This window comes from Plutella xylostella, chromosome 24 (assembly GCF_932276165.1).
Source record: "Plutella xylostella chromosome 24, ilPluXylo3.1, whole genome shotgun sequence".
In the NCBI taxonomy this organism is placed as follows: domain Eukaryota; kingdom Metazoa; phylum Arthropoda; class Insecta; order Lepidoptera; family Plutellidae; genus Plutella; species Plutella xylostella.
This window is the reverse complement of record NC_064004.1, coordinates 3,731,849-3,757,094: the sequence shown is the minus strand read 5'-3', so window position 1 is coordinate 3,757,094 and position 25,246 is coordinate 3,731,849. Positions and strand designations below refer to the sequence as shown.

Genomic DNA, 25,246 nt, shown 5'->3' with positions numbered 1-25,246 from the left:
GTTTTCGATAGGTACTTAGTTTTCATAAAAAAAACATATCTCGAGATTTAAACGCCTTACGGACATGAAATAAAATGAAATAAAAAATTCCACAACTGCTATAAAGTTACATAAAATCTAATCTAAAAAAACAGCTAAAATTTACATTTACTTTAATTACTTTGAAAATACCTTTAATACCTTTGATGGTATTTTTTATGTTTTTATTAAAAAGTATTTGAAATAAGCTAAACAATGATACCAAAACCTTATCTGTACGTCGAGGCATTCAAGAATTATTGAAGTTCAAAACACACCTAACGGAGCGCCACTTTCGTAAGGGATTTTAGGGATTTAGATGCCATAATAAAAATACAAGTTAATTTTCATAATTTTTTATTGCATATCAAGCCTGCGTGTCTATTCAATTTTACTTAAAAGGCAAAATCGTTTCTGATTTTTCAAATCGCAACTTTAAAACTATGAACTTCTAGACTTTTACAAAATCGAAGACTGAAATACGATTGGACAAAATCAAAAACGGTTCAGTCACCACTCGAGATTATTACGACAAAGACAAAATATTACTGCGCAATCATAGTCTTTCCAAATTTAACATAATATTTTGTTTGTAGATGGCGTTAGTGTTGGGAGAATGTTTACGACAGTCACTAGATGGCGCTGTTAACAGTAGCAAATGTAATTAAAATGAATCATTTATTAAGATATCCAAGATGTGTACTTGAATAATTTAACACTATTCAAATTTATATGTATTGAGGAGAAAATCTTTTAGATTATGTACCTATAATTGTTCACCGATTTATCTTTGCATGTACTTAGATATACTTACTTTATGTAAAGTTGAAGTCACTTTTTCTATGGCAGTGAATACTTTTTCTTATTCTCGTAAAAAGTAATTAATAATGTACCATTTTATTGTCCAGAATATTCAAGTACAAATTATACAAGTAAATTAAAATTCCCTTTTTTTTAAAGTTCACAATTTGTACTGATTGGTAATTATAATGATATAATTAGAAGAAAAAAAAACTGGTCCTAAGTAAAGGTATTTTTTACCACTCGACCACCGTTAAGTTTACTCTTCAATGTTGCGCTGAGAAGTGCCGCACTGTACCACTAGAGGGCATTAATTTGACTACGAGTATTTGAATTAGATAATTAGAGTAATCCTCAAGGCGTTCGGTAGGCGAAGAAACCTACGTAGGTACTACCAAAAGTGCGTTACATAATTTGTGTTCACATTATTAGCACCTAAACAGGCAAAGATACAAGATAACGTTGCGAATGCAAAATATATCTTAATTAAAGGTTAGATTCCATTATGTCAGACAGCAGCGTGCCAGGCCACATCGCAATCGTATTTTATATGAAAATGCGGCCAGCTGTGCCGTTGTTCATTTTAAGTTTACTGGAGCGATTTTTGCTGTGCGTCCCGGTACGCTTCTTCCAGACATTATGTGCTAGAACCTTAAATAAAGCACCATCTCACATTGATAGATGCGTTTCTAGATTTCCGTTCAGGAACCTCATAAAATTTATACCATCAAAAGCCACGCAACACTCACGTATGTCAGTTATACTTAGAAAATACGTTTCTAAAACTTTACCGGAATTAAATCTTCAAAGGTGTAATTTTATTAAGTTTACATAAAATAGCATAATTATAGCCTGCATTTTTACAGGTTTTTTTTAACATTTTATATACGAATATTTAGTTTATCTTTCCAGTAAAGTTTTACCTATCCTTAACAACATTAATTACTACACAAAATAAAACAACTTGTTGTCAATATTATATCTTTAGAATAGCGTATATTTAAAAAATAAAATTACAAGATACAAATCATATAACTTTTCTTACATTTAAAAGTATAATCACTTACCAACTAGAGAAAAAGCCAAGTATTAGTTGTTGATACTGGCAACATTTGTGACAGTAGAGGAAATAAAAAAGAAAAAAAATCTTGTAAAACTAATAATTTATTTAATCAAAATACATATTGCGTTATCATTATAATATTTAATAAAATTGTCGGTGTCATAGTTTTTACACTAAAAAGTACATGCTTAAAAAATATTTAAATAACAAGACGCTTGTTTAAACACCAAAGTTTTAACTATACGTACAAAACTTATCTGTTTTCAAGCATCATGTTTTTAGAGTCAGACTAATGATTGAATATACCGACTAGGCAGATTAAATATTTAAAGAAAAGATATATTAAAATCTACCGTTCATGTTTTTTTTTGAGGAACGTTGACTATGGAATTATTTCCACTTTTCCAACTAAAAAGCCAGTACATACTATCATTAGACAGACTCTAGTAGGTATAACGTATCATATAAGTCAACTTGTCATTTTAACAACACTAGAACTTATTCTAGGTAATGTCAAATTGCGTCAGGGTCGATCTTGTTCCGATTTGTTGAAAATAATAATAATAATGGACCCTTTTAACAGTGTAACGCGTACTCTTGTTAGGAACGCCCTATTTTTTTACACAAAAAAGACAAAGAGGCCGATTTTTATTTCCATTTGTTTTTACTGGACCCCGTTTTCGAAGCATTACATGCGTTTTAAAAAAGAACTTAATTAGGTTGCACCAGTAAACGTCATTGAAAATAGCATCAACACATCCGCAATGTATAAAAAATAAATTCATTAAAAAAGTAAATTGGCAAGGTATAAAAAAATATTTGAGTACTTTGTATTCTGATGCATTTTTTTGTCAAATAAATAAAAAATAACGTAACTATCTGCCAATGTACTTTGAACATAGAATAACGATTTTATTCTAATATGAATTCAAACCAGCTCGCCTAGAGAAGATATAAATACTATTGTATATCAATAATATTAATCATAAATGATAATATGTGTGTTTTTTGCGAGCCAGATCTAAACCCTAATAGATTTAAATCCTAAAAAAACGTAACACGTAAGTGCAATACAATATTAAATTAATATTCAGCTATTGAGTACAGACAGATATTTATATATTAATTTAAACTTATATTAATAAGCCACAAACAAGTTTAAACTAATTCAAAATACAATATCTGCAATATCATAGACTTTTCGTGAAAAAATGCTTAATATTCATTCTCCAATGAAAGTATTTTTCGCAGATAATAATTGAATAAAATAGCTGAATATAACATTAAATAAAAGTAGAATATATAGAACGGCTATGCAGGCGTCACCTTACGATTAAATTACAAGTATTTTGAAAGCGAGATGGCAGTGACCTTACGATGCTTTATCTGTAAACAAGAAAACGTATAGTAAGTAAATAACAAGGGCAAAAAATATTTTACACCAAAAGATGGCGTGACCAGAGACATAACTAGAGGTTTTCTGAAGAGTTCATTAAAACATTCATAGATGGCGATTCGATTCTTTCATTCATCCAGTAGCGCCATTTTTGTTATCAATTACATATTATAAATTTTCTGGAATGATATCTGTCTGTGGTAGTGAAACTCCCCGCCGAACCGGATTTCCTAATGTTTAGTCTTAGCCACAATATATGATATCAAAATCTAGGCCATTCAAAAGTGATGCTACTTTTAGGGTGGAATGTACCTAACATTTTAACTCAATTGCTGTATTGGTTTGAAAGTATATTGTCAAAGAGCAATAGATTTGATTTAATTTAATTGTTTGGTGCAAGCCTCCCTTAGGCTGTTTTTAACAGCATCCATATTTGATCACGCAAGCGGGATTGCCCCGCATGCGTGATGAATCCCGCACGCTGATAAAAACAGCCTAACGCGTGGAATATGCACGCGAGAAGCGGGTAAATGGCGTTGGCGTGCCATCCCGCGGGCGTGATGAAATCCGCATGTTGTTAAAAACTGCCTCAGTGTTGAATGTCGAGGGTTTTTTACGTTGTTAGTTATAGGTTACTAGCTGTTCCCGCGAGCTTCGCTTCGCCTTAAAAAGTATTCCCGTGGGAATTCCGGCATAAAAAGTAGCCTATGTTCTTTCTCAGGGTCTAGACCGTATGTATACCAAATTTCATTCAAATCCGTTCAGAAGTTTTGGCGTGAAAGAGTAACAGACAGACAGACACAGTTACTTTCGCATTTATAATATTATATAGTTAGAAATTAGAATAGGATTAGGATAAATGCTCACCTCTAGGCGGGCTGGGGCGTGCTGGATTTGTCCTTCTTCTTCTCCTTCTTCTTCTTGAGGAACGACGGCGTCCGCAGCCCCTTCTTCTTCTTCTTGTCCTTCTTGGGAGAGCCCTCCGTCGACATCTCCTTGGACGGGGAGCCCTGGTGTGAAATGTGACGGTGTGAGTTTTGTGGGTGGCGGTGTGAAATGTGCACTTTTGCATTTTTTCTATTTCCCTCGTTACTAAGGTAGACCTAATTTCAGAGGCTTTATACTACAGAATGGCTATACAGTTAAAAAAACACATAGATAGAGTGCAACAAAGAAACTTTGCAACGGGTAACATATGGGCATAGGTTATAAATTCTTTAACTTTTTTATTCAAATAATTTGGTAACTACTGGCACTGAAACTTTTTCCTTGCTCGTGAGGGTCATCAATACTCATCATCATCACGACCAATCACGTCCCCACTGCTGGGACTCGGGGTTCCAATGAAGGAAGGGTTAGGCCTAGTCCACCACGCTGGCCTAGTATCTCGTGAGTGTGTTTTGATCAAATTCTAAATTTCCATAAAAATTAGTTCCCATATGTTGGCATTTTGTAAGTGGAACTTTTTCATTGCCCGTGAGTGTATTATATTTACAATAGCTAAAAAAAAAAAAAAAAAAAACACGCACTCACGCCTTGTACTAATGTACTCCCTTGCGGGGTAGGCAGAGGTGCATTGCTGCACCCACTTTTCGCCAGAGTGTATGTTAGTCCCAATGTAATAGGGGGCGGGCCTATTGCCATTTTACGGGCACATCCAAGACCCGAGAACAAATATCTGTGTTTAAACAAATATCTGCCCCAGCCGGGAATCGAACCCGGGACCATCGGCTCAGTAGTCAGGGTCACTAACCACTACGCCATTCGGTCGTCACAATAGCTCTTACCTCTTTACTGCTATGCGAGAAAGTGCTCTGGTGTGCGTCGGAGTGGTCTCCGTTCAGCGTGTGCTCGCCTGGAAGAGATTGTTTTAATGCCATAAGTCATTGCATTCCATTTGTCATGATATGTATAATATTCATGGATAGTTAAACTGGAGAGTAGGTGTACATGTCATCGAATAAGGATAATAATCATCATCTAATGATAATCTATACATAATAAGAATTCTTTAATAAGTCTGTTATTGCTGAATTTCTGGGGTTTTTAACCTAGGTTAGGTCATATTCTAAAGCAAATTAAATTAGTAAAAAACCGTGCACACACAAACACAAAATGATTAGTATAAAGCATAACTTACCATCTCTCGGCGCGGTCAGTAAAATAAAACTTCTCTCCCGAAACCATCCAAAAGCTAGGTGTCATGCGTTTGTCATGTGCGGTACGTATGCGGGTTAGAAATAAGCAAACATAATTTGAATGTGAAACTAAAGTTTGTTAGTGGTAAAGCGAGGATTTAAGAACACTACTTTAAATTGCCACCGATAGATTTAGGTATGATGAGATCCACCTCTTCTAATCCATTAGAAGTATACTTAAACTTAAAAAATATTGCTGCCATTTGCAAATTTGTCTCATCCAAGTACAATAAAGCAGTGTTCTTAAATACCTCAAGAAATAAATAAATATTGTGACAAATAATTGAATAACAAAAAAACAACCACAAAAAATAGAAGCATTTAATAAAACAATAGCACAATGAAACACAAAAACTTATAAACTAATGTAAGCATTTCGTATTCGAGTCAAAATGTAAATTAACACACTAGTAAAAGAAAGGTGCATTACATCTTAAATATGAAATTTTGAAATTTAAAGCAGGTTTACAACTATCACTAGCTGACTTCAACAAAACCAACAAATATCCATTTGGTATATTTTCTAGCATAACATTTTAGTATAGACAAATATGAAACACAAAATTTAAAGCATGCAAGGTAAAAGACTAATTACTAAACTGTTAATCAAAATACCATAATATAGACCTAATAGTTTAAGACATAATTTAATGACAAATTCGGAGAACAGAATGTGTATTAATAATTGAATTTAAAACCTACCTGTTACAAATTTGCGCCTACCTATAACACATCTCAGTAGTAGGTAATTATTATATTTAAAAGTATGGTTTCTACGATATAAAAAGGTAAGATCATACCTACAAAGACATTTCTTCCCTATAAGTAACATCTAAAATTCATGCACTCTACCACATCTAACTTCACAAACTAGACTCATAATTCTCAAAATCGCTCGGATCAAAACTCTCAGACATCCTAAACTTAGAGATGATTTTGTAAAACAACGATTCTTCGAATGGAGGCCAACTGTAATACTGTCTTCTGTTCCTAGCACCGCTCGATAACCTTTCTAGTTTATTACCGTAAAGTAACTTCTTTTGTGGTGTATCTGTTTCTTCGACTACCCTTAGAGGTTGCTTTTTTTCGTTAACAGGAGTTCTAAACTCCGCCGACTCACAAGTATCAAAGCTCTCAGTTTTAGAAGCACAGGCTGTTGCAAAACTATCGCTTAGCTCCTCGCAAAAGACGCTTTTTCGTTTAACCGCTTTCTGATCTTTGTCCCAGTATTTCGGCGAGTCTGTATCGTTTATGCACTCTTTGAAATCGTTATCTTGTTTTTCATTATTCAAGTTGATACTAATGAAACTTGGGGTGGCGTTTTCTGTGTGTCTTTTGAAACCTTTCAACGGTTTGTCATCATTTAGATTGCTGTCAAAAGAGACCCAGTATTTAATGCCACCGCTGTGGAATGAATGCGACATGGATATCACTGGAGCTTTCTTAACGAAAGGTGATCCCAAAATGGTATCATCCTTTTCGTATAAGACGCTTAAATCTTCACCAATAAATGTAGCATCAGTGTTTCTGATAGGAGACTCGTCGCACACATCGAAAACTACTGAATTTTCTCGGACTGGTGAAGAGAAATTATTGACATTGACAAATGATACATCAGCCACAAATGCCATATTCATCTCTTCTACCGCTTGTATGTCTTCGTTGACATTTTTCAGGACAAAAGTTCTGTTATGTATGTTAGAGTCTCTATGCACGTACCCTGCCTTGGTTCTTAGTTGTTCATCTTCAACTATACTTTCGTGAATTGCAAGAGAGTCATCGAGGGCTTTATTAATTATTTCTTCAGCTAACGAAATGCTATCATCATTGTCTACGTCATTGTAGATTTGAAACTGTTCATAGGATATCGTGTAGGATTTGTTGTAGGCAATAAATGAATCGTTAAAAACGTCGCCGGTTTCGACATCATCTTCGCAATATTCAAAATTAGTTACGTTTGAACTTTCAAGAAAGTTATCTAATAACGCGTCTAATAAACTTTTAATTAAGTTGTATGCCATTTCATAATTCTCATCTTGATTAGTTTCTTTAGCCTGCATTTCCGTAATGATATGGTCAAGCGATTTCTGTTCATTTGAACATAGGACATATTTGGGTGGTTCATCATTATTTTCACAGGCGATTACATCATGCTCTACGGTTACTGAATCACCAACTAACAAACTGTCATCATCATCATCATCTAAAACTGTACTGATAACAGCTTTAATAGTCTCCGGCATACCATCAATACTTGGTATAGTTTCCTTGTCTTCATTATCAGCTGCTAGTCGAAACAGAGTTGATATGAGTTCCGGTGACGGAGGGACAAAGTCTACAGCATTTTTAAACAAATCTTCTTGAGCTAGATTTGGTTCAAAACTTATTATTTCATCCACTACTTCACAACGATCTATGTCCGGTGTAAAAAGTTTTTCTGCATGCAGTATAGTTTCTAGTGCTATATCTGTGCTGAAAACTACATTATTTATTGGTTCGATGCTATTGCTATCCCAAAGTGGTTTCGCGGTGAATAGAATATCTTCAGCATCAACCACCGTGACAACTTTTTTGACTTTTCTGTCGCTATCCACTTTCATGTTATGAGAAACAGTGGCATATGTCAGTTCCAACAATTGCTGTATGATGCCTTCAATAACCTTTTCTGGTTGTCTTTTAGGATCTAAATCACTGTTGTCTGTTAATAGAGAGTCGTGCATACTAACCGAGGTGGTTTCTTTCTTCATCAACTCTTCTTGTTCTTCAATGACCCGTATCAAAAGTGCAATGGAGAAATTTTCTTCAGCCTCTGTTTCATTTACGTTTGACAGATTTTCAACATCATCTTTGTCTTGGCAATTATCTGGGGACCCGTCGATTACAGCCGTATTCTTATTGTAAGATTCTACTTTAGAACTATTGTCAAAAAGTTTTACATTGCGATCCTGCGCTATAGTATGAAGTTCGTCAGAGAAATCTAAATCGAATGTCTCAGTAGCTAGCAAAAATTTATTTAGTATTATGCCAATGATTTCTGATACCGCTTCATACTTCTCGAACTCAACGGTAGAGTTAAAACTTGGTGTTTCAATGACAGTGCTCGCAATACTGTAGTCGGATGTTATTGATATTTTTCCAACAGCCATTTTGTTTTCATTTACTTCTTCATTTATGGCACTAGCATTAATACCGTTTCCTGGCGGCGCTACTGTGACTATTTTCGTTGTAGCTTTAACTTCCTCTAAACAATGATCTCCAGCCGCAAGGATTTCTTTATGTTCATTTACCTGTTCCATATCTTTTTCAACTTTCTGACATTCAATCGATTTCACACTATCGCCTCTCTCTTGCGTTTCTTCCAATCCAATGTCCATAGCTATGTCATTTATTAGGTCATCTAGAAACACAGCTGCTACAGTCATTAGATCGTTTAAACCTGATTTCATATCCGCAAAGCTTTCGTTATGTTTTGATGTTCCATCAGAGTGATTACCCTGAGTTATAACTGACATATTATCTTTATTATTTATAGCAGTTATATTAGACGATTCGTCACCACATGAGCTTTTCGATTCTTCAAGTATTGGTTCCAGGACAATTGATTTTGCAGATTCCCGTCTCTTTTTCGGCGACTTTCCTGAATTGTAATCTTCACAATAGAAATTGATAGGCACAGAATAATCCCTTATATCTTTGCCGACTAAGTCTTTCACTGGACTCTCGTAAACTGCCTGGTCAAAATCCATTTCAGCACTAAAATTAAGATACTCTCCTTCGCTATTTTCCACTGAAACATAGACATCATTATCAGGGTCACCTTCGATTGTAGCACATTCATCAGCATTAGCTTCAACATTTCCTTCTTCTTTCAACAATTGACTGTTTAGTTCTTTTACAACCTCATCGAAAAACTCATCCCGGCGTGAATTCTTTACAGTGCTTTCTTCTTCAGAAGCATAGGACACGGCAGGTGGAGTTTTCTCTATAACTGTGAGGTTTTCAGAAGATGTACTGTTAACTATGTCCCCCAAGTAACAATCTTCATTGAACTCTTGACAATCAACAAATTCTGTCTCCTCCTCATTGAGTACCTTTACTTTACAGACTGGAACCTCTTTTGCCTCAACTCTGACCAATTCACAGTCTGGTGTAATGGTTTTATCTGCATCTTCAATGCATTTCTGCGCAACATTATCAATGGATTCGTAAATTGAATCTTGTCCTTTTCTAAAACAATTTTTTTCACTTTTGTCTCTGGACAACTCCCAAACGTACGACGAATTGGTCGATCCACAGGATCTGCAGCGTGGCAAATGGAAGTGAACAGGCTCGGGGTCTTTCAATTGAGAATTTATAAACCCAGCGTGAGATTGTGTCCGGAATAAATGGCCTAAGCTACACTTTTTACCTGGACGCGGTAGTGACCTGGTTTTGAACAGGAATTCTGTCTTCCTTCCGTCCCATTCTATCGATGGTATAGAGTACAAACTAGACCTACTACTAGGAATACCATGGTAAATATCTAGAGCATCAGACCTAACATTATCATTAGAACCTACAAGTCTAGAACTGAGGCTAATTTTACACTTTGGCTGTGCAGTTTTGTGATCATCTATAAGTTCTTTTGTTTCTGGTGAGTCGTATTTTTTGACTAGCGTGTCGAATTTTGCGTTTCTGGTGTAGTCACGTTTAAGCGAAGTGTTAGTTGGTGTTATTTTGTTAGCGTGCGCGTGCGATGGTTTGCTGTCAAGCTTCGAACCTGCAAACGACAAAGCTAGCAAACAAACAGGCAATGTTAGGAAGCATTAACTGCCAGTTTCTATAACTCTATCTATCTATAACTGGTAGTCACTTTCATACGATTTTGACAGATTGTTACTTTTGATTATGTCAAAATCGTATGAAAGTAACTACCAGTTATGGATAGATAGAGATATAGAAACTGGCAGTAAGGTAGTAGAATATAACATTTGTACGACTCTTTTATGCCGTGATTAACAAATAATATTTTAAAGTAAATATAAAATATAATGTCATATATTATATTGTCGTACAAATGAAATAACTACATGCAGGTTACAGCAGTACAGTCAGCCAATAATATGTTAATTTTAAGATTGAATTGGTTCATTATAATTATTAGATGACTGTACAACGAACACACACAGATGAAAACACAACACAAAATAATATCCAAAATGCACAGGACAATTATAAATACAAAATAGCTATGGATTAAGTATAATAAAATGTAAATGAATTGTGCATAGACTAAATCTAATGGACAAAAGAAACTTGTAGCAGAAAAAACTCTTCATAAACAAAAACTAGACGATACAGCAAATGTGTTTGATGTACACAAAAAGTTAAACCAATAGCAGTACAAGCAGCCTGATCCAATACAATCATAGACAAATACACAAGAACCTAAAGAAAAACACTTCCTTAATTTACACGAGACCACCATGAAATCGGAAACAACACAAGATATCGAAGAGTTTCCTCACATTCAAACACATCTTTCATTCACTGAGATGATAGATTCACACATTTAGGCCAAGACCTCAAGAAGCCAAACGGGATGCCCTCCACGAGCACTGGAGCGACCGAGGTAGAGTCTATATGATGTATAAATATCTTCCGAAAACCTGGATTCGAAGCGGGCACATAAGCCACGACTCTAATCACAATACTGGAATTCTTACTTTTTAATTTTTACTCTCTCTTACATATCATAGTCCATACATTTTCTTTGTATTTTTTTTCAATTTCAAGGGAAAACCACCTTTATTTGCACATACAGTCATACATATCTCGCTCTCATTCCAACACAATAGAGGTCAACAACACCAACAACAACAATAGACAAGGACGCCACTACCAACAGCTACCGTACCACCACCGACACATTTAACAATCCATAAGCAGCGTCGCTTGCCTGTCAGATATCTGTCAAATCCATACAAGTTTCATGAGATTTGACAAGATTGTTAAAGCTCGGTAGAGGTAACCCCACAGATTGATTAACCCAAACGCACATAAACCTCTCTCTCTCTCTCACTCCAACACACAACAATAGACAAGGACGCCACTACCGACAGGGAGTACCTCTGACTACGGAATGCTGCACTACGGCGCGGTGGCTCACCACCGGTGACGTCATAGGCGTGGAAACAGCTGACGACGTCTCGTGTTCTAAATTCAAAAGTGACAGTTCGCGTGAGACAAAATGGCGGAGGGAGTTTAACGGTTTTTGTAACCGTTTGGCGGGTTAAAATTGAGACTAGATGTGTTTAATAATAGTGCTGCGAAAGAAATAGGTTTTGTTTTGGCCACTGCCAGTGCATTATGGAAGTAGGAACACCGAATAAATTGCAGTTATTATTTAAAGGAGTCAAACTATACCATAACATAGCATATAAAAATATTGCATAGTGTAGTTAATAAAAACAGTGTCTAGTTGTAATGGTATAATCAAACCCCTTACACTGTTATTAGTAATCTTACGGAATTCTGACAGTTATCAATTTTAGAATAATCAGAGATCACAAACCTTTTTGGGCTGGGCACTTTTTCAATACGAGTCTGGACATCTGAGACTATAATATATTTTTTTTAGTCCCTGTATCCATTTTATTAAGTGCGGCGCTCCAAATTAAAAGGGGATTTACCTACGGTGAGAAATAATTACCGTACCTACCTAAATATATTACAAACAGTGAAAAATACAATTAAAGATAATCTCAATTATCTTATATAATTATCGCTGTCGTAGAAAATATATCTAAAAACAACTAGTAATTATTTTTGAAACGGTAGCCGCGCCGATGGGGTGCGTATTGCGACGTATAAAAACGAAATGTATAATTTCACATTAATAACGTTCACAACATATAATGAACGTTACGTATAACAACAAAATCTATATTTTCATAAGGTATAAGATTCAATTGGTATAACGTAGGTACATTTTATATAAAATCAAAATATATAATACTTACGAGGACTAATATCAATTCGTATAACATACATTACGTATATCGTTTAAAATATATAATATCATTTAGTATAAAGTTCATAAAACATACTAACATATAACATTCTGTGTTTAATTACCCAACGCCGTCAAACCCCCTAGCACCAAAACCTAAAGATAGGTGCGACGACGAGCAAAGCGAGGAGGAGCGTGTTAGGTGCACATGTTCGTTGAAACCAAAGCGGAGCGCAGCGAAGCGGAGCGGAGCGTCTCCCCACATAGCGCCAATAATAATAATAATGCCAAAACCCCTAGTACCAAAACCTAAAGATAGGTGCGACGACGAGCAAAGCGGAGCGCAGCGAAGCGGAGCGGAGCGTTCTCCCCACATAACTTTAATAATAATGAAAATACCATACGACAATCTTTATACTTTTTGTGCATTATACATTATGATAATTATATCCGTTGTAGAATATATGTTATAAACGTTATATATTATGAACGTTATGCATTTTAATCGTTATATCATTTGAAATTATACTTTTTGAACGTTATTCTTTACGAAATTATGTATTTAGTAATTATGCCTTTCGTTTGTTATGCACGGTGATCGTTATACTTAATAAATTTATATCATATGGGCGTATACCTTGTGAATGTTATACCATTTGTTTTTATACCTCGTATTACTTACCCGCGCCGATGTCAGGGCGATGTTGCGTTCGTATTTGAATAGAGGTAAAAAAAAGAGATGTCGCTCTATAAAATTGTATTGTGTGCACTGACTGGCTTGCGTGTCGTCACAGCAAACTGTGAGTCTAAAATGTGCGGTGGAGGTACCAAATTAGCGATACAGGTGAAATTGTGTCAGCGACTCATCGCTGACAGCAGAACACGTTTACCCCATCGGTCATCGGTTCTTCGACAGATGTGACCAGCCCATTGCCACTTAAGCTTACTAACTCGGTGAGCTATGTCGGTGACTTTAGTTCTCTGTCAGATTACTTCGTTCCGGATGCGATCTTTCAAGCATAGCTCCAAGCATAGCTCTTTCCATAGCTCGCTTCGTGACCTTCCGTTTATGAACCAGTCCCACAGTAAGTGTCCACGTTTCAGCCCCATAGGTCATAACCGGTAGGACACACTGATCAAAGACTTTCGTCTTGAGACTTTGTGGTATGGGCGACGAGAAGACCACTGCGGTGTTGGTGGGTTCACATATGATCACAGATGTTTTCCTTCTCCGTAAGAGCGATGGTATACATTGTACTTAAATTCAAAGAACTCATTGTTACCTACATGTCAGCGCCGAGATTCGAACCCGCATCTCTTGCTTGAGAAGCGGGCGCTTACCCGACTGAGCCAGTTGGACTCGCGCAGTGAGTGTTCCGTACAAGTATACTTAATTACCTGAGGTAGTTTTCCTTTTAATTTCATCATAATTATGTACATCTATACGAAATATCAGCTTGATATCTTTACCCGTTTCCGAGAAAAAAGGTGGTGACAACAAAGTGTGATCTTATAAGGGTTCCTTTTTTTCCTTTTGAGGTACGGAACCCTCAAAAAGAATAGTGACAATCGGATCAATCGTTTCGGAGATATGCGTGGACAAACATACATACCAACAAGCATATTTATAAACGTACATAGGTACATAAACATTTATAAAATTTTGAATATTTGTTTATTAGCCCTAATACTCGTATATTGTCATATGTCAATATGGTGCAGTTCCAATAATCTTACATACATACCGAACATATTATATGTACTTACCGAATAGACAATCTTTTTTTGAAATTGACTAAAAAGGTTTATTATCCCTGAATTTAGTAGGAAGTGATGCCATGCTAAAGAATAAAATAAAGCAATTAAAATTAATTCGATACATGGGTCGTGAGTCGTGATCCTACTTCATATTATAAATGCGAAAGTTTGTAAGTGTATATGTGTATGTATGTATGTATGTATGTGTGTATGTTTGTTATTTCTTCACGTCAAAACGGCTGAACCGATTTTAATGAAATTTGGAATGAAGTTAGCTGACACCCTGGATTAACACATATGTTACTTTTTATCGCGGAATTCCCACGGGAAAACTTATTAAGGCGAAGCGAAGCTCGCGGGAACAGCTATTATATTGAAATATTTGTTATTTTTGTATTAGTTTACTTGAGCAAGTAAATATTTAGATTTATCTTTTTGTATAAAAATATGAAGAAAAAATTATTGCCCAGAAATGAATCGCAATTTTTAATTTTTTCGGTAAAGAACTTTTTTAGTAGCATCACTTATAAAATGTCAGAATTCTTTCCAATTAAAAATCAGAGAGTAGGCATAAAAAAATATCGCATAGTAGGTACAAGGTTTTGACAGTTTACAAAAACTAAAAGAAATTCCGCATACAAAGCGCCTCTAAACATTTGACAGAAAACGAACGTTAATCTCAAGAAAACGGTATAGTGCCACAAACTTATCTGTTCCGGTGAGAGTGAACTAAATTGATCCATATCTCATTACTTACTAATTAATTGTATATTGATATAGATTAGATGGGTTTATTAAAACCTCAAGGGCAAATTACCACTACGGGCAAACTTAAAATCTTATAAAATTAAGAAATATTAGACATTTACTTGAACTGTCACCGGAACAGATAAGTTTGTGGCACTATAACTACTATCGTTAATGTAAACGTCAAAACCTGTAATTTAATCACAGGATTCGATACTATTTTCGAATTTTTACACAAACATAATTAGAAAAAACAAAAGTATCGTCAACTATCACTGTCAAAATGTAAAGTAAATTTGTCAGTTACAAAAGTGACATTTGTTTTTCCCATATGTTTGTGTAGATTCGAAAATAGTATCGAATCCTGTGATCCCTGCACTGTACTAAAACTAGGCATGCCACTAAACACTACACCACGTGCGTCGTACGCGTGCGTACCTCTAGTCCTGTCCGCGTGCGTACGCTCGGCTTGCAGGAAGTCCGTCGCGTCCACTGCGCGGCGGAGAAAGGGGGGGTAAAGACTAAAGTCACACATGCGGTGGGGGGTACGGTTGAAGGCTGTTTTAACAGCGTGAGGATTTCATCACGCACGCGGGATGGCACGTTACGCCATTTGAATAATATGTGGGGATATCTCACACACGGCCATCCGACCCCAAGCTAGGCACGGCCTGTGTTATGGGTATCGGACAACTGATATATCTACACAAATGTATAGATAGATAGGTACATATTAAATATAAATACCAACACCCAAGACCCGAGTAAAATATCTGTCTGTAAACAAATATCTGCCCCAGCCGGGAATCGAACCCGGGACCTTCGGATCAGCAGTCAGGGCCAGTAACCACTACACCAGCCGTCCCGACATTTTCCCGCGTCTCGCGTGCATATTCCACGCGTTACAATGAATACTTGTATGAACGCGTGCGGGACAATCCCGCGTGCGTGGTCAAATCAGCATGCTGTTGAAAACAGCCGAAAGATGGGAGAAGATTTTGTGTGTCTTTGATTCACAAAATTCTTTATAATGCAGCCATTTGTACATATTTACATACACATTGCAATTTGCAGTAATATTATGTATAATTTGAAATAACTACTTAAACAAAAAGATAAAAGTTTTATCATGATGCAAAATAATTTAGAAATTATTTGTGATAAAAAAGATATGCTAAGAAAACATCGTGCCTGGAATTTGTAACACTACAAGAAATTCAAAAAGATCGTGCCAAATGCATTGAAAAGTAGTAAAAATCATAATTATATTATTTTCTAACACCAGAGGGCAGCACATAAAGTTTTGTCAACTGTAATATAAGTACATTTTTGTAAACAAAACAAGTAACATAACATGTTTTGTTTCAGTATGACCGTACATGAAAACCGTAACATGATGAAATAACAAAAAAAAATATGAAAACTTTTAATAACAAGAACCCGCCGCCCTCTAGCGTCAAAAACTTGAACATACCATTATTTTTCAGGTCTTCGCAATACATACTCATATCTCTATCCCTGTTAGTCCCTGCGCGCTCACAGTCCTAGACCCTTTCTACATAAATCCCCTTATGTATTCACTATACATAACTGTTATGTACTAATCGTTATGTACTCACCGTCGCTAAGCACCACCTCCGGCTGGCTGCGCACCGGCACCGACTTGGTCTCTATTCTTAGCACGCGGTGCTCTGGAAAACATTACAGAAAAACATCATCAAATAAAGTTTTATTGGAGTTTGTAGGTATTAAATAATTATGCAAATGGAGAAGGTAGTTGGAGAGAATCCAGGAAGGTTGCTGAGGATATTTTTTTTGGTAACTCCAGGGCTACGACGGAAAACGTAATCCGACGTCATCGTTCGCTCTCGTTTTCGCGTTAGATTGGGTTGGAAAATTTACTTAATTGCATACTGTGGCAGGTCATTGGATAGCCTTGGGCGGGTGGGTAGATAGGTGGTAACATAAATAGTCTAATGAGGAAAACCAAGGGAATAGTGTTGCCACGCTCCTTGGGAGAGGCCTACGTCCAGCATTGAACGATTACAGGCTGATGTTGATGATAAAAGTAGCTAATTACCGTCACGCGATTCCTCCTCGGTTTCAGACGGCGCGCTAGCGGGAGACGTCATCTGCGCGGCGCTGATCGCCTCGGACTCCGACAGGTCTGTGTCGTCTGTTGAATATACAGAAAACATTATAACACCTCATTATTAAAATTATTATGTACGGTCAGCTGCATAAGTAGCTATTCACTTTTGTACCTTGTCAAAATGACGAACCGTCAATGTTTCAATGAATGGATAAGCGGTTTCAGATTGACAAGATACAAAAGTGTATAGCTACTTATGCAGCTGACTGTACCCATAATAGCTCTGGGAACCAATTCCCCAATCGATCGTATACGTGAAAACTGACAGATTACACTTTACTGGAAGGAATACTGAAGTTTACGAAACATGCACGGCATACGTAGCAAGAAGCGCTCGTCTATAGCGCGAGTACAAACGTGATTACAAGTGTACTCTCAACAATACTGCGGTCAATCTATCGTGATTACAAGTGTACTCACACGGCAGGCGGCCCTCGACGCGGCACCTATTTACTCAACTACGTCCTGAACGATACCGTGCTCGACCTATCGCGAGTACAAAAATGATTACAATTGTACTCACACGGCAGGCGGCCCTCGACGCGGCGCCGGTACTCGTCGATGTCCTGGTCGGTGACGTGGTCGAACGGGTTGCGCGAGTACGGAGCCGAGTACATTGTGGCGTTGTGCTGGTACCCACGCTGGATTATGCCCTTGGAGGCTGCGCCCATCAACACCTGTAAAGGGAAAAGAGGGGGTAAGAAAAATAAAAAATAAAGTTATAGATAGCTTAAATAGCTATTGTGAGAAAGACAAATTTTCTGGCTCCAGATAGAAAATGCATTTTATTTTATGATTCCAAAAAATATGGATTGGCCACTTAAGACACTTTACCTGTAAATGCCACGGTTGGTTATCACTACCCTTGCTGGCCCGTATTTAGATCTAAATCTAGACGGCCTTGATTGACGTTATCATTAGAAAACATGTCGATAAGTCGCTATCACAGGTTCACGTCCGGCCCAAAGGACCAATTTATGGACGGGAAAAAGAGAAATCTCTTTAAGATACCCTTTTTCGCCCTATATTTAGCTAGCTTCCATAACTTTTGATTCTAGGTCTATATCTAGATGGCCTAGGCTACTCACGACATGGTCGCCGGTCTGCGTGGTGGTGGCGTCCTCGGCGGCCATCTTGTTGGCCTCGTCCCACGTGACCCCCTCCAGGATATGGGACTGCGGCCCCGCGCTTATCTTGTCCGCGCGGCGGTTGTCCTTTATCTGTTGGGTTTTGGGGTAAATTGTGGTGTATTAACTGTTGACATATCAAAAGTATTATAATACATTTATTAACATATCAAAAGTATATTTATGTATCTTAACAACCACAGTAAGACTATTTCTGTTACAAAAAAATAGTTTTAAATTTTTTTTTTTATAAAATGACATAATGTTTTTTTAAGTCTGTCCTCTGACCTTCGCTACGACTGCTGGGCAAAGGTCTCATTTTTTGTACATCTAACAATTTAAAATTATTAACCTATTTAGATAGCCACCACTTTCTCGACATCACCAAAGGTTAACTGGTAGAGAATGCTACTAGCATTAAGTTCGCCTTTGTACATTTTTTTTATGTGCAATAAAGGATTTATAATAATAATAGCGTCTTCGAAACTAGATCTAGCTTCAAATGGTTTTTGATTCAACACAGAATCTATCTGTCCATTTTTGGACGATACCAGACAGAATAACTTCACTTACGGGCAGTATTTTATATTTAAATAAATTAAATTGTACATACCTGCTGCTGCAGAGCCTTGAATTCCTTCGGGTTAGTGTTCTTGGGCACAAACTGGAGAGTGTCGATTTTGAGCGGAGTGCTCGAGTGCGCAGGCGACTGATCTTGAACCCACTGCCGCACGGAATAGAGTCCACAATCCAATGACGCGACGTTAACGTTTCGAGCGAGGGGGGAAGAGAAAAATCTTGAATTAGTAAAAATGTTGCCAGCATGACGCACTTGAAATTCGCCAAAAATATTCTTTTATTGCACTTTTTTTTTATAAAAAAAAAATATTTTTTGACAAATCTTGTACGTTTAGGGATTGATTATAAAGTAGGTAAAGGAAAGGTGATAAGAAAGGCAGAAGTGGCATTCGGAATAAAGGAATAAATACAATAATGTGCTTTAAGAAATAAAAATGTTTTTTTAATGTATACAAATTCTAACCTGGCGTTTTTAACCACCGAGTGTGTACAGTATAGACTATTTTTAGTAAAAAAAAATATATATTTTTGCCATGCAACTATAGTAACATAAAGGCTACTTTCTTCTATTATTTGTTAAATTTTGCCATCAAAACATGCCATTTGCAAAAATCAAGTTTAGTGTAAGTCGAACAAAAAAATTACGATATAAAACAAACATGGATGAAAATAAAAAGGGAGAACAGAAATGATTTCGTGCAAGGATAAGGATTGGTTTCATGTGGCAACATTTTATACCAATTTGTATGTTGTTATTTTATCTACACTGTACAGACTCGTTGCAACAATTATTAATTAGAAAAAATCAATATATCATGTTTTAAGTCAAAAATCGGTTCATAGTTTTGTTAATTACCTAATGACATTAATGGATTTTGTACCAGTTATACTTGAATCGGTTAAAAGGGTGTATTCTGAGTAAGAATATTGTTTTGTATACAATATTTTTACTAAGAATTCTGTTAATTGATGAAATGCTTTCGATATACATAAGTGTGTTTAGTTTTAGAGTAATAAGCAATAAAAAACGATGTTATTTCTAGTTAGCAAACATATACAATACAAAGATTAATGATATACATAAAATACAATCTATTTACGACTTTTGGAAATTTTAAAAGGTATTTTTTATCCAAAAGTCGTACAAAATATGTAATGTTAAGTCGTACAACCCTATTTCGAAAGAAATATTTTTTTTGCGAATGATGAAGATATGCTAAATAAATCGTAGCATTTCAATATACCCCTGACTAGATATGTTTCGACCAATGACCAGGTACAACCAAAGAAGAGTGTGTAGAAGAAAATATATAAAAAATGAAAAAGTATATTGTAAGTATGACTAAATTTTCATTGTAAAATGAGCTGCAAAGTTTTATCAGTTTTATGTCTATTTCATGTCTAGTTTGAGTAAAATCGCTTATAGCAATAAGATAAATTTTAAATGCTAATAATAAAAATCTATGTTAATACACTCACGGGCAAAGAAACAGTTCCACTTGCGAAATACAGACACCTATTTGCCCCAATTTTTGTAAACATTTAAAGGGAAATTTCAACAAAATCTTTACGTTTTTAGTTCGTAATATACCTACTGATGCACCGTTAAATATTGCAGAAGGCCTCAGTAAGTTTTTTTTCGTATACGAGTAGGTAAATTGGTGATTTTCTCACTGGAACTTTTTCATTGCCCGCGAGTGTATGATATTCCATTTGCGTACAATTAATTTTTTCTACACCCTGTAAAAGCCTTCAATCTAAGTTTTACAACCTATCAAGTGATTACATTATGTACAGTACATAGAGAGTGACACGATTGCGAGTCACTTGTAACTACCCATTTCAGGGATACGAGTGGTCTGCATATAAATATTAAAGTAGCTCATTTAACAATGAAAATATCCAGTTATAAATACAATATGAAACCATTTTAACCCAACAGAGATAAACAATATAGGTGAAGAAAAAGAATGGCAGAGAGTAGCCAAAGAAAAGACAATCGAAAAGGAACTTTAAAGTGAAAGAGAAAAGACACATTTCTATTTACCTCCTCGTTGTTAGCGTCCACCCACTGGAAAACATTGTTATATTAGTCACAAAAACAAAACAAAACAAAAAAAACTCTTAGTGAAAAACAAAAAAATATATATTGAAAGCATTTCATAGGTGTGATGAGCTTTCAAAAACGTTTAGTATTTTTTTAATATACTTTATTGATTGTAAACATACGTAAAAAGCACACGACAAGCTTTTTCTGAAGGCCTAGTGTAAGTTTTCTCATCTACAAAGTTGACTAGTACAAGTATCGATATAAGCGCCATCTAGTGTTGTACTCGTGGTATTATTTGTATGATCAAAAAATACTTTACGCAGACAGAGTAGTGAGAATAACTTACAATTTAAGCCTCTATTTCAATTTGTATAGAAAAATATATTTATGAAATTATATATTTTTACGGCTAAAATAAGTGTAGGTACATAACACGAAGGGTTTTTATACATACCGTCTATAAGTTGTACGATGCATCATTAAATTTAAAAAATTATAATCTCTTAATTACATTTTTCTATACAAAGCTGAAACTTCAGTTAATTAACACATCATATTACGCAAAAAGCATGATAGTAATAAAATCTTTTATAATCATAAATATTCTTTACTTTAAATATAACCTCTAAGCTATTCTATATCAAGTTTAAATAAAATAAAAATTTAAAAAGAAAAGACTCAAAAAAATCTGAATGACTAATATAGTTTGAGCCATTTCACTTAAAAAGTATGTAAGAAATAATATATAAAAATATGAAAAATTATGCTTTATGCCAAGATATAGATAAAAACTTTCTTATATCTACGAAAGGAATGTAGGTATATTAGACTCAATCTTTTAAAAGACTTAAATTATCAAATATCATGAACGATGTAAGATTTTTCACAATATAATATCAGAATATTACTAGCACAAGTGATGTTTATTAGATTGATAAAATCTTAAATGAACGTATGTTCCAAAAAAACTAACCATACACACAAGGCAATAGTATAGATTTTCAACTGTGGCGTTTTTCGGTTCTCCATAAGTAGGTAAACTGCATTTTTTATGTTTGGCATAAAAGGTAAACAATGCTATGTGACTTTTTATTGGATTTTATTTAAAAACTAGGTTTTAAAATAAAACATAAGAACCAATAAAATACTTAAAAGCTAAAATGGCTACTTCGCAATGAAATAATTGATTTTAACTATAGATTTCTTGTTTAATAATATGTTGATTAACACACTGACATTATAGACACACTAAAATTGTTTTCCTTGTATGCCAAGTATCAAAAAATTCAGTATAAAATGGCACTGAGGGTTCGAAGAATAAAAATGCATAATATTTTATACTACCTAAAGTTGAAATATCAGAAAACCTGAGTATTATTCGATTCAATAGTATTCTCTAGTCATAATGCCGTACCAAAGAGCGTATTTTCATCTGCTCAGCTTGAATTAAATGACAATGGGCGTTTTGGGACCTATGTCCAATAAGGATGAGACATACATCGTTGGATAGCTCTTTTCAAGTGAGAAAAAAAGTATTATGACGACAAATCCGTATAAGTTGTCCATTTTGAAATATATTCGTCGGAAGGAAGTATTTTTCTATGGCATTGCACTCTCTCTCCTGATGACAGTTAGGGCGTAATACACGTAAACACGTATTATTGAAATTGGAGAAATTATTTTCAACTGGTTTTATTTACTGAGATAATAAACAAATATAATATTATATGAAATATAATCATTTTGTTACAAAAATTAAAAATGAATGTGAAAAACTAACAAAAACATTAAAATTACAGAAATATAAAAACTTTCAAGGTACGATTATTCTAATTGGACAGTAAATCAAGACTAGCGCTTCCGTTATTGATATTCTGCAAAAAAATACCTTTTCAACGACGTATCACTCATTTCTATTGGTGCTGGTCCCAGCTTCCATATATTGGTGCCCATCATCATTTGGCGTAACTATAGCTTTGATGTTGAACAAATGCTTTCATCTTTGTTTCCTAACCGCTGAAGAGTCCAGACTGGAGAAATCCAGTAATATCAGTATCGCTATGAATGAATATGAAAGCGGATTCATAGCTGAACTGCTCAAAATGAAAACCTAGTAACCAAATATTTATAAAATGGTTGTTTTATCTACCCAAAATTTGAGAATAACTTTTGCACTGACCATATAACCAAGATTTTGCATATCCGAACATTCCTACGTATGAAGGTTACTTTGGCAACACCTGCACCTGGATATCGGCACTGCTCTGTTAAAGTGCTGTTTAAATTACATATCCTAATACTTCTTTTCAAATCTCAAATTTTCTTGATTTAGCGCAGCAAAGCCTCTCCTCTCCTACTATACTCAAATCAGTTTCAACCGCCATTTTCTTATTCTGCCTTTGCACCAGCGATGTGCTATGCAGCTATGCTATGCTATATTTTCCAATGAACATGATTGGCATTAGATTAGACCTATGAAACACATCATTACATACCACACCTCTGGTGCAAAAGCGCCCCCATTCTTGCGTTACTAGGTTTTCATTCCACCCCGCCCTACCCCCCGCTACCCCTCTACTCGGCCTCCACGCGCAAGTATTCTACCTTGGTGATCTTCTTGGGGTCGCTGGTGCCGGTCTCTAACACCTCCACCTTCTGGTACACGTTGGGTGAGTTGAGCCAGCGCGTGCGCTCGCCCACCTTCATGCCTTGCCCCTTCTTCCAGAGCCTGATGGGGGGAAAGGATAATAATATAAGTATATGTTTACATAGTTTATTGTGACATAGTTTTTATAATCAGCACACCTAGCATAGGATGCGAGACGGTCACAAGATGTGACATATATCGCGGAGCCTCGAGAGCGAGCGCAGAAACTTATGTCATATCTTGACGTGTGCGTATTGAGCATATTAGATATGCTGCAAGATTAAGTACTGGTTATGAGTGAGACCACATATGCCGACTAATGACTGGTGGGGTTAAGTGAAAGTGGAGACTACGAACTCGAAAGATTAACGTATGTGCATGATATCAGTTTATCTAATAATAATTTTTTTTTCTTTATATCTCTACATACAGTAATCTGCATCCCAGTATACGCCTAGGTTGTCCGTATGTCCCGGAATACCCCTGATCCCGGGGAGATGATTGCAAGTGCTACTCACCCCTGCTTGTACATCTCCTCTTCTTCAAGCAGATATCCGAGAGAGGACACGGCCGGCGGCACCTCCACGTCGCTCTTCGGCTTGGGCACGTCGTTCTGGAAATAAATGTCATTATTTTAATTCCAATGGACATAGTACATTAAATTTATTAAAGGCCATACATCTCAACCCTGCATTCCCTAAAGCTTGGAAATCCGAGCGTAGCGAGGCAACACTAACCTTATCCTTTAGTCTGGATTCGCTCGGTTCTCCAGGTTTTAGGAAATGTGGAGTGATGTGTTTGGCCTCGCTTCGCTCGGCTCTTTGAAGTTTAAAAAGTTACAGTTAAGTTTGTATTGCCTCGCTTCGCTCGGTTCTCTAAGCTTCAGGGTATGCAGGGTGGAGATGTATGGCCTCGCTTCGCTCGGCTCTTTACAGATTGAAGCAAAAGTGGTATAGAAAGTAAGGGGGTGATCCAGGAGGTCATGCTGAGCAACTAATGTTAGGTTTGTGCTGCCTCGCTTTGCGCGGCTCTGTAGGTTTTAGGAAATGCTGAGTGGGTATATATGGCCTCGCTGCGCTCGGCTCTTTGGGGCTTAGAAAGTGGCGGTTTGGTTTGTATTGCCTCGCTTCGCTCGGCCCTTTTAGAGTTTAGAAAGTGCCGGTAAGGTTAGTTTGGCCTCGCTGCGCTCGGCTCTCTAGCCTTTAAGGAATGCAGGATAGAGATGTATGGCATCGCTTTGCCCGGCTCTTAACGGTTTAGGAATTGCCGGTTAGGTTTGTATTGCCTCGCTTCGCTCGGATCTCTACTGATGCAAAAGTGGTATACACTCGCGAGCAACCAAATCGACTCAAGCCTTCACGGCGCACATATACATTGATTTTCCTAAAACGATAAATGGTAAATATAAAAGTGATATGTCATTCGAAAGCTGAAGAATTAGGCTTTCAATTAAGATCAATACCATAAAAAAAAACTAAGCGCAGATTTAATGACGCATTTTAATTGCCCGTCAGTGTTAATTACCTCATTAGGAATCCACGCCTTGCGCTACCTGATCCCGCTATAAAACCTTTCCACATCCGGTGTACCTTATCAGTCGCTTGTTGCAAGTTGACCGGTACACATCTCGTTGCATTGTATTCCTTGTTTTCGCAAACCCATGGATACCACACCAGAAGAAGCTGCTCAAGTTGTTGCCTTGCTGCAACAAGGGTTAAG

The 25,246-nt window shown here is 36.2% G+C and overlaps 1 protein-coding gene across 5 annotated transcripts in view; it reads right to left on the bottom strand.

The window, feature by feature from the left end:
* Window positions 1-358: 358 nt before the first annotated feature.
* The window catches only part of LOC105394222 (protein hu-li tai shao), an 80,747-nt gene continuing 55,859 nt past the window's right edge, over window positions 359-25,246 (bottom strand). The window contains exons 10-22 of one of the 5 annotated variants that reach the window (XM_048629928.1): window positions 24,046-24,140; window positions 23,485-23,608; window positions 20,878-20,901; window positions 18,865-18,975; window positions 18,213-18,344; window positions 17,648-17,801; window positions 17,053-17,148; window positions 16,592-16,663; window positions 15,411-15,464; window positions 11,585-11,671; window positions 5,066-5,133; window positions 4,146-4,288; window positions 359-3,268 (exon numbers count right to left, since the gene is read on the bottom strand). In XM_048629928.1, coding sequence (XP_048485885.1) covers window positions 4,148-4,288; window positions 5,066-5,133; window positions 11,585-11,671; window positions 15,411-15,464; window positions 16,592-16,663; window positions 17,053-17,148; window positions 17,648-17,801; window positions 18,213-18,344; window positions 18,865-18,975; window positions 20,878-20,901; window positions 23,485-23,608; window positions 24,046-24,140 — 1,158 coding nt within the window. In that variant the 3' untranslated portion in view covers window positions 359-3,268; window positions 4,146-4,147. The remainder of the gene's footprint in view (window positions 3,269-4,145; window positions 4,289-5,065; window positions 5,134-11,584; window positions 11,672-15,410; window positions 15,465-16,591; window positions 16,664-17,052; window positions 17,149-17,647; window positions 17,802-18,212; window positions 18,345-18,864; window positions 18,976-20,877; window positions 20,902-23,484; window positions 23,609-24,045; window positions 24,141-25,246) is intronic. The other 4 variants (XM_048629931.1, XM_048629930.1, XM_048629929.1 and 1 more) reach the window with 4 other exon arrangements.